The sequence below is a fragment of the Sinocyclocheilus grahami genome, unplaced genomic scaffold (genome assembly GCF_001515645.1).
Source record: "Sinocyclocheilus grahami isolate Dianchi unplaced genomic scaffold, SAMN03320097.WGS_v1.1 scaffold545.1, whole genome shotgun sequence".
Classification (NCBI taxonomy): domain Eukaryota; kingdom Metazoa; phylum Chordata; class Actinopteri; order Cypriniformes; family Cyprinidae; genus Sinocyclocheilus; species Sinocyclocheilus grahami.
In genome coordinates this window covers 373,056-390,793 of record NW_015505724.1, presented here as the reverse complement: position 1 = coordinate 390,793, position 17,738 = coordinate 373,056, and the positions used below count along the sequence as shown (strand labels likewise).

Here is a 17,738-nt window from a genome sequence, read left to right as displayed (position 1 = left end):
CGAACAGGTGATACTTAAAAAGAGCATATTTAATTTTTATAGATGACAAACATGCTGCACAAAGCTCGCTGTAAATAAAGAAAGCAGTTAACTTTTGAGGAAGCTATGAATGACAGAAGAGCACATACATTGACAAAGGCTCAGAAGTGGTTACATCTACAGATTAAAGTCAAAGCTTATGACAGATTCACAATTCCTGGTTTTATTCAGTGCAGCAGTTCTGAGTCACATTATGGCTCTTGCTTACAAAGGCAGACACCAGAAAAATCTAGGCTGAGGCATTTTTCGGTCAATAATGATCACATTCTTGAATCAACACTCACAGTCACAGATGTATCAGTGTAATGTATCTATTGTGGGACTGATGCTTCATTTGAACGGCAAACAATCATGTCAAAATCTGCTGCAGGTTCAAGAGAAAGCTACTTCAGAGAGTACCAGTCAGTCCTTTCAGAAGCCCTTTAAATCTAAAGCAACTGAACTGAATTAAGCCCTTAAACATATTTAACATTCACATCAATAACTGGAAGAAGCTGCACTCAACTCAAAAGAGTTCAACATGTCATTAAAATCAATATAATATTGTTCATAAAACAAAACGACTGGCCGTTGGTTTCTGCACAGCAAACACATGTAAGAGCACTTTGGACGGAATCAGTGGTTGCACTTTTCACAAATCAACATGCTACACAATCGAGCCGCAGTCTCACATTACATTTCAAAAGTTATCCTGAGCTTCAGAAAACAAAAAAACTGTTTAACATTGCAAATCACAAAAAAAAATGTAATGTCTCAAGCTATGAAAACTATTGGGGGGAAAAGTCCACGTCAAACGTTTAAATAATCAAACAAGCAAAACAATATGCAGCTCTGCTATATTCAGTCAGATATGCAGCATTTCAGCACAAGAGGATTCAAATGAAAAAGCTATCGTTTCAAGCATGAAAGCAATACTCTCGCACACGTATCTTCCAGCACGCTTATACTCCTGTGTGGGAATGCACGTTCTTCAGTCTTCAGATGGAGACGGTTTATCTGGAGTTGTAGTCTGGTGAATACAAGCGCAATCTTGGGCTTGCCTTCGTGTCTGAAGACATGCTGTTGTTGAAGGGGCTTCCAGTCAGCTTCGCTACACCTGCAGAAACAGCAGCATTTACAAATGACTGCAGAAGTATTTCTAAACAGCAGAAGAAATCATAATAATGCCAGCATGTTGTCAGTTCTATCTGTGTGTAGCACCTGCAACTCTGCACAAACTTCAGAGGAAGTGCATCTGAAATGAGCTTTTTTCCCCCCAAAGGTAACAGTTTGAGCAGCACATTTCTCAATTCAGTGACAGAAAACCCGCAGACGGGTGTAAGTACAGTACAGTGCTGTGAAGAGCACATCTGCACACAAATAAACAGGCTGTTTCTGGTGATCAACCTTTAAGACTTCTAAGGATCATAGAGGGTGGAAAAAAGGTAACTAATTTACTCATTTAGTTTTTGCAGCAATTAATAATATATGATACGACAGCTTTAACGCAATAAACATCCATTAGCTTCCTTTGATGCACAAAGAACTGTATTATCCATCCAAAAATAAAAGATCAGTTGTTAATTGCGTTGCATTTATTCCGGTTATATCTGATTTCGTTCTTGCAGGAGTATGCACCTGCAGGAGGAGGGGTCTTCTGGATGAACGCAGGATGATTGACAGGATCTCTCGGGGAAAACAGTGCATGGCACACTACAGAAACAGACAGCAAGTTAAGATATATGATGATGATAAAATGTAGGAACAATCACTGTCCGGAAACCAGTTATCCATGATACTGAAAAGTGTTGGGCAGGATGTGGACATGTTTACCGATGATGACAACAGCAGTGGCAGCCAAAAGAGCGAATAAAGTGAAGAACATCACTTGATAGGAGTCGATGAACTGCTGAAGAATATTGGGCCCGTCAGCTCCATCTACTATATGTGCTGAAAGAAAAGTGAAGCAGTATTGGTCAGTATTTATGAGCTATATATATATATATATATATATATTCCCTCTTTCGTTTCAGTGGGTTTCTCCCTTAAGGCTTGTCAGTAAACGACCACTGTTATGATCGGCTGCATGGGGAAAAGATTCAATGCCCCACACTACTGCATGTGAGTGTTTTGAAAACATTATCCCTAATAAAACTGTCATTTACAGACAAATCATTATAACATTGTTTACTTTTTTGTGGTTTGCAATGCAACTGCTGTCAGATACAGAAGTTAAGTTCCTTTGCAAACTGTGCAATACATTATGCCTCCATAGCAAAACAATCTGCAGTGAAGAACACACAATCTTCCAACAAGATGAGGGGCGCCATTAAAAATAAACCATCCCACTTGTTCCTGATGCTGAGATCCTTCTGAAGGATCCTTTTTAACCATCAAAAATGTCTCTCACTATGCTGTCAGAGAGACGTTGAGGAACAAACCTTGCACAGAAGAGCTGCTGGCTGCAAGATGCATGACAGACACCGGGATGTGCAGCACCTGAGCACTGAACGCGCTGCTCACAGACACCGACGCCGTCAGCGATCCTTGCGGCTTCACTACTCGAACTGTGTATCTGATGTAGCTGGGAAAGCTGGGAGAAACCTCCTTCTCCTCTATCACAATTGCAGGAGAACTGCTCTTCACCTAAAGATGAGAAAGAGCCAAATCACAGACACACATCTGGTGACTACAGTAACAGCAATCTCAGACACATCAACAAAACGACTGTCAGACCATTTCACTTTTCAGTAGAGCCCGACCGACATGGTTTTTTGGGGACCGATACCGATATTAGGGAGTAAAAAAAGGCTGATACCGATATATCGGCCGATATTCTTTGTGTATATTATAGTACAGTGCCAGTCAAAAGTTTGGACACTTTCCCATTCGTGTCCAAACTTTTGGTTGGTACTATATATAGAATACAGTATATACATAAACAGAATATACATAAACACATTTTCTGCAATGATCACTCAAATGTGGTGATCAAACACTTACAGAGACGTTGACGAGCTAAAACTAATATCTGATGATAAAACCTATGATGTAATTTATGCCGCGTCTTTGTTAACAAGACGAGACGATAATGTTATTTGAGGACTACATTCAAAATACATCCTCTAGGCTACTGTCTTGTCCTTCAAAATGTGCGTCCCTGTCATTGGATTGCAGTCGGATGCGGGGCGTTTGCATATCTAGTCTCAGTATGGCAGCCGCAGTGGATGGATAGGCTACCAAAATGCGAACTAGCGATCTGAAACAATGGCCTCAGCACCCGAAGGGGTAGGGATAAGGTGACCAGATGTCCCGTTTTTCCCGGGAGTCACAATTCGTTATTGATTAACCTAAAGTTAGTGAAGGCTGGGGATAGGCGGAATCACGCTGATAGAAGTGCTCTCTCTCACGCACGCTCCACTTCTTCAGTTCTCATATACAGGTAGGGATAAGGTGACCAGATGTCCCGTTTTTCCCGGGAGTCACAATTCGTTATTGATTAACCTAAAGTTAGTGAAGGCTGGGGATAGGCGGAATCACGCTGATAGAAGTGCTCTCTCTCGCGCACGCTCCACTTCTTCAGTTCTCATATACAGCGCGCGATCAGTTCTCAAATACACACACAGCAGTCCAAATGTCTATCGTGTAGACTAAAGTATCTCAGGTAAATACAGTTGGTTATGGATTAAGTGGGCTCCTTGAGCTGAAGGGATCCCCCGAATTTGGTGGAGATCCGCCGCCGAGTTCGCGAGATAATGACACCAACCAACACTTTCACTTAAGTAAGGAGGTCTGTTGTTCAGGCAGCATTCAAGCTTTGTCTTATTCGACCGTATGTACCCTGCGAAGTGGACTTCACATGAAATTCCGCCATGATTCCAGTTCCAAGGGAGCACACACACGTTACATTCAAAGGGCATTAAAATGCGCGAGACGTGAATTTAAATTGGATTTATTTACAGAGGTATATTATGTCACACTTCTCTTGTAAGTTTCGTCTGTGTGTGAAGACAGTTGCGCAAATCCATGAATGAATGTTCCAAAGTGAAATAAACTTCAACGGTATATCTGCGACAGGCTCATATCGGCTGATAAAATCGCCAAAACTATATATCGGTTGGGCTCTACTTTTCAGACACCGTGAGACAAGGATGCAAACATACGTCCAGCTGCTGAAGAGCACCTGCCGTGCCGTAGATGGTCAGCTCAGCAGACGGGTGCTGATTGCTCAGGATGATGTCCGTCTGATCGGCGTAGATCCCTGGACTTACAGGCAGCTGGACGCTGAGCTGTTCTCCGCTAAAGAGAGATCCCTGCACGCCGGCCCTCACCTCCACCTCCGTCATAGACAGACTCAACACCTTCACCTGCTGGTCGCTCATGGGCTTGAAGCTCAGCGAGCAGCTGTAGAAGCCTGACACACAGAGGAGATACAGATCACAGGGTTAAACCCGTCATTGTGAAGTCAGGCTGAAGTCCAAGGTTCATGTGAGAGACCTGTGCTGGCGTCGAATGCTGTGTGAGTGTGGTAGACGTCATGAGGAGAGAAATCCACAGCGCTGCTGGTGAAGCGCAGCTGACAGCTGACCGAGGACTCTGGGTGGAGCAGAGCCATGCTGTCGGACTGAGACGACAAGCAGCTTCCTGTGGACAGAGAACACAATCATGAGTATTATAATGCTGTGTGGAAAAGTACTAAGATTAAAAAATGGAACAGTACCTGTGTATGAGGCTTTATATTTGCTTGTGTTCATTAAAATGCAGTCATAGTAAACAGTTATTCAGTATTTGTGATTCTTAGGAATCGAACCCCTAGTGGTGCCCTTTGCAATCCATTTTTTTCCCCAAATTCTGCTTTCCTTTTTTTTCTGGATTTCATTTTAATGGTTAAAAACAGTCGTGTTATATGAGAAGCGTATGAACGCGTCTCTCTCTAATGCAATGCGTGGAGTGTTCTGTACCGATGAGGTTGCTTCCTGTGCTCCTGGTTGACATCAGGACTTTAGGGTCTCTGTCCTTCTTCACTGCGGGAATCACGACAGACGTCCGAGACGCACCTTCAATTAGAACCTAAACAAAGCACAGCATTACAATATGATCACAGTACTGTTTATCTGCAGTTATATACTTTTGGGACCAAATCATTTTCATGATTTTTCCTTCTAAATATCTGATGTGGAATATCTCCGAACTGAAGTCCACGTGATTAACCTCACCTCTCTGTAGGTGCTGAGTTGACCGGGTATCTCGTAGTACACAGTGACTGTGCCCTTGTCTCTGGCTACCGCTGCTCCAGTCCTGGGATCAATCTCCAGCAGAGCGCTGGACGACGAGCTCCACACACCTGATGCACCTGCACATGAACAATGACTTGAATACGCACAGAAAGTAAACGCTTACTTTGGGCTGTCAATATTTGTACGCGTGCGTGTTTTCTCTTACCCTCCTGATTAACAAACTGTGCAGAAAAGCACACAACGTCTCCCACGACCAGCCGCTGGGCTTCAGCCGGATGAATGGCATGCTGAACCGGCAGTGCGAGGAAATCAGCGAGTCCGGCCTGCTCCGAGTCCCAGACCCCCAGCAGAGTCAGTCCCACATTTACCGTCCGCACTGTCAGCGTGCCGTTACTCGAACCCTTACCGACCTGCACCAAATCATCCCTGCACACATAACACAGATCCTTAAAGCATATGCACTGATTTTTTATTTAGTCTGCAATTACCACCCTTAAAATTTAATTATGTTTCTGACACCTGAATATTTGTAAAAAAAACATTCATTCTTTTTTGATTTGCAACCATATTTGACTCTTCCGATGCTCCATTCCTCTGTGTGAGGAGGAATGAGGTCTGATTCTGTTAGTATTACATTAAGAATGTTACTGCAATACATGTGACGAAACCACTGAAGAAAAGTCAAAATTCTTACTTCACATTAAAAATAAAGCTATATGGAAGATAGCCAGGACTTTGTAAAACATTAGATTGAGTTACAGAGAGTCTCTTTCACAAGGGAAATAAAACATGGTGAAATACGTTGTATACATTATGACTTGTGCTTTTTTTGTCCCTGAAGTGGCAGAGTTTGAGAAGGAAGTTCTAAATAAACAAATATTCGTTGCTGCTAGGACTGTAACAAATGATTATTTTGATGATTGATTAATCAATTGATCCTTTTTTATGGTTAATTGATTAATCTATCGATCTATATATATATATATATTTTTTTTTTTACATTGAATCAATGTATTATTTTCTGATTAGTCAATTAATCCTTACCAATAAACTTAGTTAACCTACCAATAATTAATTAATAACCGTAACTTCTGGCAAAGTCCAGAACATCGGGACGTTTTATCAGAATGTAATGTTAAATGTTAAATAAATTAGTCCAACTGAGGATGTTAAACAAACAATTAACATGCTCCCTGGAAGTTTTGTTGATTATATTACGAGTGCTGTAGTTTGTCTTGGTGCTGGTTTGCAGTGCAGCCACTGTGTAAGTGTTGCAGTCAAAGACACAGCTGTCATGTAGATGGGCTTTGCTTTACCTGTTGGTGGAGAAGCTGAGCATTGAGTTGTGGCTGTGTAAGGTTTCTCCCGTGCTGTCGTGGAAATGAACGCTGAAGGTCAGAACGGCTCCCAGCGGGATGGCGGACACAGCCTCTCTGTTAGACGTGTACATGACCGGACTAGTGCTCAGACGCAGGTATGAGACGGTCACCACCTTTCACAACAAACACACCAGCAGTTCACACGCTTAACTGCTGACACCGAATACTAACTACTCAAATATTCATTTACAGTTAAGAGCTATTATGAATTACAAATCATAATATAGATGTGTAAGAGATAATCTACAGTCATTTATTTGCAAAATTCTATTATAAAGCGGAGAGTTCCGGTGCTTGATTCTGATTGGCTGAGCCGCGTTTGAAGCTGTTGTAAATTACTCTACAAACACACACCTTTGTTTACGTTGTGTGTTGCTCGACAACCATTTCGTTGCAAACACAGCTGTTTCTGAGGCGCTACATTGTTTGGTGGAAGAATACTGTTTTTATTAATATCATTACACTTTATTTGCTCGGTTTTATTCTGTGAAACCTTACTACGTATATGGAGCAACCGTTTTATAAAAGCAGTAAGTCCCGCTTCGCGTCGTACCTTACAAAGTCCCTTAGCTGTTATAAATTCACTGTAAACCACGGCTTCACGGGGCTTATTGCTTTATTGAATATGTAGGTATCACCCTGAAGTAACAACCCACTGCATGACTGCTAAATAAACACACACACAGCCAACTATTTCACTGATGAGCTATGAGGAAGGAACTTATGAGATAATTAAACCGCAATTATACTATATTAATTTATGCATCTGCAATTCAAATGAAATATCCTCTATTTTGTTTTCTATAAAGTTTGTTTACTGAATTAAGTTCAGTAAAATGCACGTATAAATTGCTAAAATAATGGTCTGTTTAAAGACTGCACTGCAGTTGCATATCATCACATCCTTATGTGTCGGAGCGCTACCTTCACAGCGACGATGATGGTTTGATTGACGCCGAATGCTTCCTGTGAGCTGATCTGTAGCGATGCAGTTCCTGTCAGAGATCCAGACGTCAGATGACCTTTATCATCCACCTGAAGGAGAGCAGCTCTGTCCGGACAGTCCAGCACACGGTAGGACAGGGAGCCCAGTCCATCTCTACAGCACAGAGCACACAGTTTACAGTTAGAAGGGGCACTGCTCAGCAACAAAGCTCTGATGTTAGATACATTTCTGGGATTTTATCGATAACAATATTTAGATGATATTTTGCTGAGCGTGTTATTGTGCACACAATTAATCTTTTCCAATAAGTTTTATGGCCATTTTTACCTTTAAGCCATTTTTTCTAAAAGTGTGCACAATCTTTTGAGTCTAATTCTTGCATTTGGGCTGTTACCAAGCAAATGAAATCAGTATCAAGAAAATTGATCTTTGCAATGCAGAGGAAACACAGAAGCTGCATTAGAAGTGGCATTTAGATGCATTTACACACGGTTTAATTCAGCTCTGAGGGACATGGAATACTTTAACCTGCAGTTACAAATGCATAGCTAAATAATGTTTTGATATTGTAAACATAACATTTTGAAAACTGATGTTTGAAATTATAAAAAAAATTAAAAGGTACCTTAAATGTGAAATTAAAACCGCCTGTAGGTGGCAGCAAGTCACTGTTAATAGTGAGTCATTGCGATTGAACCGAATCATTTAAACGAGTGATTCATTCATTACACACATGTACTTTGTTTAATGCAAGACATGAATGCATTTAACCTGCAATTACAAATGCATAAATAATGTTTTGATATATTAAACATAAAACGTTGAATACTGATATTTGAAATGATTTAAAACAAGAAAAAAAGAAAAAAGAAAGAAAAAGCCGAAATTTGAAATTAAAACCGCCAGCAGGTGGCAGCAAATCACTGTTAATTGAGTCATTGCGATTGAACCGAATCATTTAAACGAGTGATTCATTCAAGAACAAAATGTCGCTCAGAGACGCAAAACAGTGCTGTGGTGTCTAAAACGTAAGTCTCTTAATATTAACATTGTTTATTAAACTTTATTAAACTGTTGTATAAAATCAATTTCACATTTGTAATCATGCTGACTTTGAGAAAAAAAACGGAACTCTTCGTGTGATATTAACTATATGAAATGATATAAATATATACATTTTCTGCCCCATATCTTGAATTATGTGATCATTTTAAATGCATTTTAATAGACTGATTCATGCAGTGAAAGAACTCTCTAAATGCGTATGCTCACTAATTTAACCTGTTAACTTACTAGACTTCATCACCTAATGTATGCATGCACTCTGTAGGTGTGTTTTGTTTGCTTTTCTTGATATACTCGATAATATCAAATCGCACATCGTTAAAACAACAATTACGATATTATTGCAGACTATACATCGCACACCCCTATACGGTTTCGATTTTTATAATGCATTGTCATCTTATCTATCCACCGGTTCACATTTAAAGCTCTGTGTGTTTGCAGTGTAAATACATGGGTAGATTTTCGCATTTGTCTGAACTCTGATAAAAACATCAGTTTTATTGAAAATGCTCATTCATTCTCTGTCAGCAGGTGGAGCATTTGGTAGAAATAAAACTGTTTCCCAGCGGTAATGGCAGAGCACAGAGCAGCAGCACCTGACTTTGAACGTGCAGCGCTTATTTAATGGAATCATAGCCTTTTGAAGTTTAATCATCACATTTAGCCATATCACAATTCTGGTCTTTCCGTCCCCAAATTTAATTAAGCCAAAATTAAGACTTTATTGTACAATTTAAGACTTTTTAAGACCCCGCGGAAACCCTGAACAAGATTAAAAAAAATCTAATTATTTCCATATTTCTGCCACAACTTTACATGTTATTATGTACGGAAAGCACATGCTGTACTTCTCCCGCTCTCTCTCCCTTATAAACGCACACACACAAACACATGCACAGAAACGTGTTGCCAGCACTGCTATGATTTTATCGGTAAAATAGTTTTGCAAGTGAAATGCTACATGACATTTCTCACTAGCGAGGTAATAACGGCGCTGTTGTTGAAGCAGATAAACTTACAGTTTCGCTATTGAGACGCTGTTGTTCAACACACACAGACTCAGGTAATTCACATGTTTAATCTCCCTCTCTCATAACTGCATTAGTCTAAAATGATGTTTTGGAATTAGCAACAGAGGCGTTTAGATGAGCTGCGTAAAAAATGAATCCTACACAAGAGTGTTTTAAGGGCAAAAACCTGACGAACGTCTTGAAATATAACATCTGAACTATGTCTTGAGGTGTGGTAACCGTAGTATAATTGACTCCAGTCCATTGAATTTGTCACACTGTGTTGTGTGTATTTGTAGCGCAGCACAGCTCACGTTCATGGCAAAGCAACATGGATATCTGATGTTGTTGAGTCTAACTGTAACCGTATGTGCTGATGTGAAGCAAAGGCTGCTGCTGAGTTACCTGTTGGTTTGGAGTTTGAGCAGGGAGTTTGGGGACATCAGGATCTCCTCAACGTGAACTTCTGGGTTCAGCAGCTGCAGTTTCTCATAAACCTGAAATTCAATGCATGGGAGGGTCAGCCTTTACTTTTGGTTCAGCAAACGTTCTTCAAAATGCAGTGTTGCAATGGATAAAACATTCAATGCTTAATGAGGGGTTTGTTTCGTAAGCCAGTAACACAGAATACAGTGTTGCTCTGTGAATGACAGAATGAGGTTCAGTTCACCTGAATCTGTATCTCATCATGCAGCTCGAGGGCACTGTCCTGCAGATGTCCAGCCAGGGGAACACTGGCCTTCACCATCACCCTCAGTCCTGTGCGGCCTTTACTCCTGCCAAACACACTCATGGCGAAGTTGTGCTCAGCGCTGAGCTGTACAGACGCCTGCAAGAGAGATCACACACACACTGCTCTATTAAATGCATTTTCCCCTAAATTTAGTCTTAATTATAGTCATTCAACATTAAAGTATAATTGAAAGCCTTTATTTTTAACATTTAACAGGCTTTGAAAAATATAACTACTTCTACGTGAACTTAAAACAATCTTCACAAACTATAAATTGAATATAGATTCATTTTTATTCAATCTACAAACGTTAGTCAACGAAGAGAAGTGAGTGATTTCTCTTTTTCATTTGTTCTTTGATTTCCATCAATGACAGACTGCAGCAGGTTTCTCTTTAAATCCTGACGCAAATCTGAAACTCATCTCTTTACAATCATTTAAGACTTTTTATTTATTTATTTTTTAAGTCATTTAAGACAATTTTGTGTGTTTTTGTTTGTGAAAGAGAACTCAACGCTCTACAGTCATGTTGTCTGAAGCGGCTTTCAGTGCACTTGCACGTATCGGAGTCCTGTGTTCACAGAGAGTGTTAACTTCTCTTTTGCATCTTACCATGCTTGAAAGTGTGTTCATGTAGTCTACTGTAACGCTTGCCAAAGGATGCCAGGAAAAAAACGGATGCCGGGTTAATTGTGTTAACTGAAAACAATTAATCGCACAATTAACCCGTTAACTTTGACAGCACTAATTTTTATATAAGTACCCATAAGTAAATATGATTTTGAATGTTCCTTTCGTGTTCATTCAGCAAACAGCAGTAAGTGGTCAACAGGTGGTTAAATCTATCATCTGAACTTTTAAAAAAAAATGCCCTAACTGTGATAAATTTAAAATCAACACAACTAATACTGAAAGCCCACTGTACCTCCGCATGGCGCGTGTGAACGTCCAGAACGTCTCTCTTAGTCACAGACCAGTGGAAGGTCAGTCCAGGAAGAGCGTTCCCGAAGGAGAACGGCGTCTGGCTGCTGGTCAGGCCCATCACATACACCGGCATCTACAGCCACAGACCAAACCTTCATTACAACCTCAAAATCCTTTGCAGGTAAAAGATGAGCTCATAATGTGTGTTTACCAGAGTGCCTGTCTTCATTCTGGTGATGGGAGCTCGGATTCTTATGGCCTTCAGCTGGACCACCTCAACATCCACTTGATCCTGCCAATGACAGCATTTAAAGTGCCCCTATTATGGATTTTTGAAAATTACCTTTCATGCAGTGTGCAACACAGCTCTAAGTGAATGAAAACATCCTGCAAAGTATTAAATCTTAAAGTGCACCGTGTATAAAGTTATTGTCTCTCAAAAGAAAGAGCCGACTCTGAATCATTGAAACGAGTCATTTTTGTCAACATGAAACATTAACATATTGCCCGCCCACTTGTTGGTCTTTTCGAGTTGGTCTGAATAAAAATGCAGATTCATTCTTTGCCACTAGATGCCGCTTTTGGAGCGGTAAAAATAGAGTTTTCCCCGGTAACGTTGTACACAAAGCAGCACTGTGCTCACAAACGCTGCTTTATCAGGCGTTACAGGCAAGATGAAATGGAAATATGACCGATTGGACCAATCACCGCAGATTAGCGTCACGCAAAGGAGGGGTTTGGAAAAATTAATCGTTGAGCGAATCTTTGGGAGTCGTTGAGCAAGTAAGGTAAGAATAAACGCATATTATAAGACAATGAAAGTGTTTTTTGATCTTGCATGCATGTCACATCCTGTCGTTGGGGACTCCCAAAACCAAAATATGAACCTTTCATTACCCATAATAGGGGCACTTTAACTCACTCACACAGATCAATGTGGCTTCATTCATTCATTCATTCGTCTGCAGAGCATTACCTTTGACACCACCACCAGTTTGCCGGTTTCTGTGTCGACCGCCTGCACCACACCGGTCACGCTCATGTTGCCCACCGACAGGCCCTTGACGTGCCCCAGACTGCTGACAGAAGCGATGCTCTCGTGGGACAGAGAGAAGAGGATGTTGGACTGGGGCTGTGGTCCTCCCTCTGACGTGATCTACAAATCAACAGGTGCAATCCTGAAGATGATCACTGATCACAGACATGGCATTTGAATGACAGACAAACACCTAGTCCTGTTGAGCCAATTCAATGTGCTTAATGTTTTCACCTTCACTTGTTTGCATTGAAGACATATTTCCACATAGAAATTATAGAAAAGGCAATGGAAAAGAATACCTGACAGTACTACATGGAACCTAATAATCGGTTATTGGCCCAGTCCGAAAAAGTCTGATTTAACCACGTCAATCTCAATAAATTAGCCAAACCTAAATTTCATTCCAATTCCAATTTCATAATCCAAACGTTAAAAACCCACGTGTTAACATCCTTGTCATGCTAGTTATCGTCTTTGAAGCAGACATCCACGTCGTAACCCGAGATGTTTGCCAGTAGTAGTCCAACTATTATTTCATCCATAATGCTGCAGTCCAAGTAAATTGATGGATTTGATGTTTAAAAAATTATTAAATCATAATCCTTGATTACTTTTTGCATTCATGAAAAAGTGTTTCAAATCATCAACCTGAATAATTTAATTCCGAACTACAAAACGCCGTCCATGTAAACAAAGCTAATTATATTTGGCCACAATCATGCAGTTATAGAGTGCAGCATTTGCTAGTGTTTTGTGTGTCGATCTGCTCACTCACACCAGATCTGAGTGCATTAGACAAGAGGACAGAAGTACCCTGGTTACTTACCTGCATCATTGCTCCAACTATCAAAGTGACTTTCCTGGGCAGCAGTCTGAAGGGAGGAAATACCTACAGATCAAACAAAAAAATATAATCTGAATTTTCAGTAGCAACTTGTGTGTGTAGCTTCAAGAGAGCAACCATATATTTTCATTGTGTTTGATTTTCTTCATTTGCTTCATTTCTTCAGCTATTATTTGAATCACTTGACCCTTCACACATTTTTTTTGTACATTACATTTGTTCATTAGTCATTTTTATTATGATTATTTATTACTGCTTCCTTTTCCAAACCCTCAGGCTGACAGAAGGTTTAGTATAAGTTTTAGAATTCTTCATGCTAGCAATATTAGATCCAGTGCTGTTACTAGATCCCGTCAAAACAGATCAGTCTTTTATCTGGTACTCAAATCCCAGTCAGTAGTGTTTTGTCTGACACCCAGAACCAGTCAACAGCAAATGCCAAACCTGACCCGACTGCTGACTGGGTTATGAATACCAGATAAAAAGCATTTCTTCTCTCAGGATCTGGTTAAGGGACTGGATCTTATATTCCTAGTGTAAAGAATCGGTTCCCTAAATTATATTACAAAAAACATATAGTATACTTATAAATAATATATGCACATTAGGCTTGGAGCAAACCCTTCATAAAGCTGTAAATGATGGCACAGAAGCGGCTTACTTCAATCTGCTGGGGCGCAGAGGTGATTTTCCTGCCATTTTTGTCTATGACGACAGCAGACACACTAGTTTGTCCGATCACCAGACCTTTGACCAGAAATGTGGCTGTATCTTCTTCTGAAGAATCGGGCAGAGCCCTGACAAACAGCAGAGGTTGATTAGCTCTCTCAGACGCCAGAACACGAAGCTCAGGAGATCTAGACATGGTTACTCACTGCAGGGATATAATGGAGGATGCTGCCCTCAGCTTCAGGTTCATGACAGAGAAATATCTGGACAGGAAAGGCTTCTTGTTGCCATCCAAAACCCGAACATATGCTTTGACTGACTTGCCGATCTCCACCTGAAATTAATGTGCCATCTGAATTTTATTTCTGATTTCAAAATCATTTTATAACAATTATAAAATGCACATGCATGGAATTTCGAAACGGATTTGTTTCCGTTTTTTTATTTTAATATATTTTAACATATGAATGAATCAATCGGATGTCACCAACCTTGTCGACCACACGCACATAAACCTCCAGAATATCAGAGATGTGAACCGTAGCCGTAGCAGGAGAAGGGAAGTTCAGGCAAAGGTCATGAACCATCACCTGCAAGACCCCCGCCTGAGCCGGGACCACCTGAGTCACAACCAAATGAGATTACATTCAAATTAAACCACAGAAGAACCAAGTTAACAACAACAACTAATACGGTGTAGTCAGCTGTAAGGCTCAACATAAGTCCACTAAAGTCATTGACATTTTTTTTGCAGTCATTTTAATACACAAATATCACAGACAGCAATCACCAGCCTTAACAACGACTGGAAATACTAGAAAATATGACTCATGTCTGGATTTTTGAAATATTTTGTTGAAGTAATGGTCCAGTTTCAACATAAGTTAAGCTTTATTGACAAATTTCATGGCATAATGCCATTCCAAAGAAAATTCTTCAATTTATTTCTCAGTACAAAAAATAAATAAATAAAAATAGTGTAACAGACACGAGTCCGTGTAAAATTCAATTTTCTGTCATAAAAGGAATAAAGAATCCTATACTTTACATAATATACTTAAGTGTGAACTGAATGTAATGTTTTTGGACACCTAAAATTGAATGAAAATTTACTATAGCTTAAATTTATATTAAAGGGGTGGTTCACTGGTTTTTTTCTAGGCTTGATTGTGTTTATGGGGTGCAGTCTAACGTGTTAATGTTTAGTTTTTTTTTAAAACGCATTATTTTTCACATAATTTACCTTTATTCCACACCTCTCTGTCCCTTCTCTGAGAAACGGGCTGATAATTTCCTTCTTTTATGAAGCCCCTCCCTCAGAAATAGGCCATGAGCTCTGATTGGTTAGCTAGCCCAGTGTGATATGATTGGCTAAACCGCCTCTAGCGCGTGTCTAAACGTCCCGCCCCTCACCTCAGCAGCATGTGCTCCAGTTGTATTGTAAACAAGGCGTTGTTAATATCACTTATCAGTTTGAGCTCGATTGAGAAGCAGAGGATATTATTGAAGAGGATCGTGCAGAACCTGTGCAAGCATGGCTTTTAATGATAGGCCTATGTTTTTTGTTTGTTGATGTCTCATACGTTTAGATACGCTGTTGTAAATGCTACTGCTTATGTTAGCTTTTAATATACAGTTTTATTCTGATTAAAGCTTTAATACAGTACGGCAACCGCACGCGCGTCCATGTTTAACGCTTCTCATAGCTATGTGAAAATAAGTGTATAACTGTAACAGTTCATGGTTGGAGCTGAGCTGAAAGAGAGAGATGCAGAGCGTGTAGAGCAGGGGACGCAAGGAACAGTATTGAGAACCTATTGGGCTCAAACTGAAAAGCGATATTAACATGCTTTAGAACATTGATTTTGAAAGGTGTGAATCCATTAGAATCATAAGACAATCTCGATTCATATATGAACAGATTTTTACGTGCACCTCTAGTTTTCGCTTCCTCTTCTCTAAAGCAGCGCAGCATGGCCTCGCCCCCTTTGCTGCCTTTTCCTGAGGGTGGGGTTTATCTGGGTTTGTGATGTCATGAACCCGGGAAGTAACTTGTTGTAGTCCCTACCAGCCATTTTTGTACATGGATTTTTTTTCCATGTAATTTCAACTTCTATTGTCTTTGAAATATGATTAAAATGTACTGCCAATTGTACTGAACAAACATTTATGCTAAATTAAAATATAATGTCATTTCTAATTAAACTTGTATGTCATATATTTAAAAATGTTTAAAATTACACATTTGTAATGAAGTTGTAATTCAGTGCATACCAAGGATACCAGAAAGGGATTGTTTGCATAAAGAAAAATCTGATAAAAACTCAATACAAACTATTCCTTCGTTAAGTCTCACCTTAAAAATTCCACTGACCAATTTTAACTTTTGCAATGGTTGCTGTGTAGCATTTTATTCACCTCCATGATTTGCATTGTGGTTTTCACAAAACAACAAGCTGAAATTTAAACTGAACCGTTTCAGCACCTGGCTTGTGTCCCAATAGGCTACATAGCACTACATGTTAGAATAAAACTATACATTCATTTTTCAAGTCTACTGGAAAAAGTAAATTCTTTGCTGTATTCTAGAAGCAGAGATGAATGGGTAAACACACACTTGTTTAATGGGAATAGACTAGTTACAGGTCTATGATCCCCTAAACACCTGGCAACATATATGATTAGCTTTTCTTATTAAAATAAGGTTATCATTTGTATCAAACCACTTGACAAAATTCGCTATTTCAGATTTTCTGCCTCGTCATGCTGAAACAGTTTTTTGTTGTAAACAAAATCCCACAATTACCACTGGCAGAGCTTATCTATTGAGCATTACCTGAGCGATTCCCTGGGACTCCTGGAACGTGATGTCTGCGATTCCCCCGACGCTTGCATTGACGTAGAAATAACCTGAGCCCTGCTGCAGAATCAGATCCGCCTGCAGAGGGGAAAAATAGCAACACCAGGTGTCACACACACTAGACAAGCTCTTCCAGACAATCAGGTGTGTGCGGTGCAGATGTGTGAGCTTACCGTCACATCGGGATGGTTGTATATGGTGATGGTGTCAGGGGTCACCCTCACGTCCTCTACTAACAGCAGGTCAAGCATGGCGGAGACGGGGCTCAAAGGATCAAACTAACACACATGTGAGCATAACACACATCAATCAGAGCTCAACTTCAGAATCAAGCTCAATAATGATTGAATATGTACAAATAAGAAGAATTATCCTCTTAATTATTGTTAACTTAGCAACATGCTAATACAATTAGGACAGGAATCAGATTTTATACATTATATATGTGGCACTAATGTGTGCCCATCAAAGGAGATGCTGCCCACATAGAGCCTTTGAAGTTAACTTGAACCTCATTTAGAGAGTAGCTGGTATTAGAAGAGAGTTATCATTTTGACGTATCAGCATGTCAGCTTCCTGTGTCAGTTAGCTTTGTTGTTGGCAACAGTAACTGTAGTGATGGTGTGGGCTGATGTGTGTGGTTACAGAGCATCGTCCTGCTGAGGAAACGAAACTGCTCATGAGCTCATGTTCTCCAAAAACGGCGGTTCAGCCACTCCTCGAGCCTCTGGCTGTGTTCATATTTGGTTTTATGCTTAGTCTAAACCAGAGAGCCATTGTACTAGACCAGTGGTTCCCAATCCTGGTCCTGGAGAACCCCCAACACTGCACATTTTTTGGTGTCTCTCTTATCTGACACTCACATTTGAGGTCTTGGAGTCTTCACTAATGAGCTGAATCAGGTGTGTTTGAACAGGGAGACATCTAAAATGTGCAGTGTTGTGTCCATGACCAGGATTGGGAACCACTGTACTAGACAAACCAACTAGTTAACCTCATGTGATCGGTTGT

General features: G+C 40.1%; 1 protein-coding gene across 1 annotated transcript in view; it reads right to left on the bottom strand.

Annotated features, from left to right (window-relative positions):
• The window catches only part of nup210 (nucleoporin 210), a 37,992-nt gene continuing 20,254 nt past the window's right edge, over nt 1-17,738 (bottom strand). Inside the window, exons 19-40 of the mRNA XM_016238692.1 lie at nt 16,901-17,005; nt 16,704-16,805; nt 14,359-14,487; nt 14,074-14,201; nt 13,860-13,995; nt 13,181-13,243; nt 12,292-12,471; nt 11,527-11,607; nt 11,317-11,448; nt 10,329-10,487; nt 10,064-10,155; nt 7,559-7,733; nt 6,572-6,747; nt 5,461-5,681; nt 5,235-5,371; nt 4,980-5,088; nt 4,516-4,662; nt 4,182-4,432; nt 2,460-2,664; nt 1,852-1,968; nt 1,657-1,731; nt 1-1,135 (exon numbers count right to left, since the gene is read on the bottom strand). Of these exons, the coding sequence (XP_016094178.1) occupies nt 1,032-1,135; nt 1,657-1,731; nt 1,852-1,968; nt 2,460-2,664; nt 4,182-4,432; nt 4,516-4,662; nt 4,980-5,088; nt 5,235-5,371; nt 5,461-5,681; nt 6,572-6,747; nt 7,559-7,733; nt 10,064-10,155; nt 10,329-10,487; nt 11,317-11,448; nt 11,527-11,607; nt 12,292-12,471; nt 13,181-13,243; nt 13,860-13,995; nt 14,074-14,201; nt 14,359-14,487; nt 16,704-16,805; nt 16,901-17,005 (3,024 nt within the window). The 3' untranslated portion in view covers nt 1-1,031. The remainder of the gene's footprint in view (nt 1,136-1,656; nt 1,732-1,851; nt 1,969-2,459; nt 2,665-4,181; nt 4,433-4,515; nt 4,663-4,979; nt 5,089-5,234; nt 5,372-5,460; nt 5,682-6,571; nt 6,748-7,558; nt 7,734-10,063; nt 10,156-10,328; nt 10,488-11,316; nt 11,449-11,526; nt 11,608-12,291; nt 12,472-13,180; nt 13,244-13,859; nt 13,996-14,073; nt 14,202-14,358; nt 14,488-16,703; nt 16,806-16,900; nt 17,006-17,738) is intronic.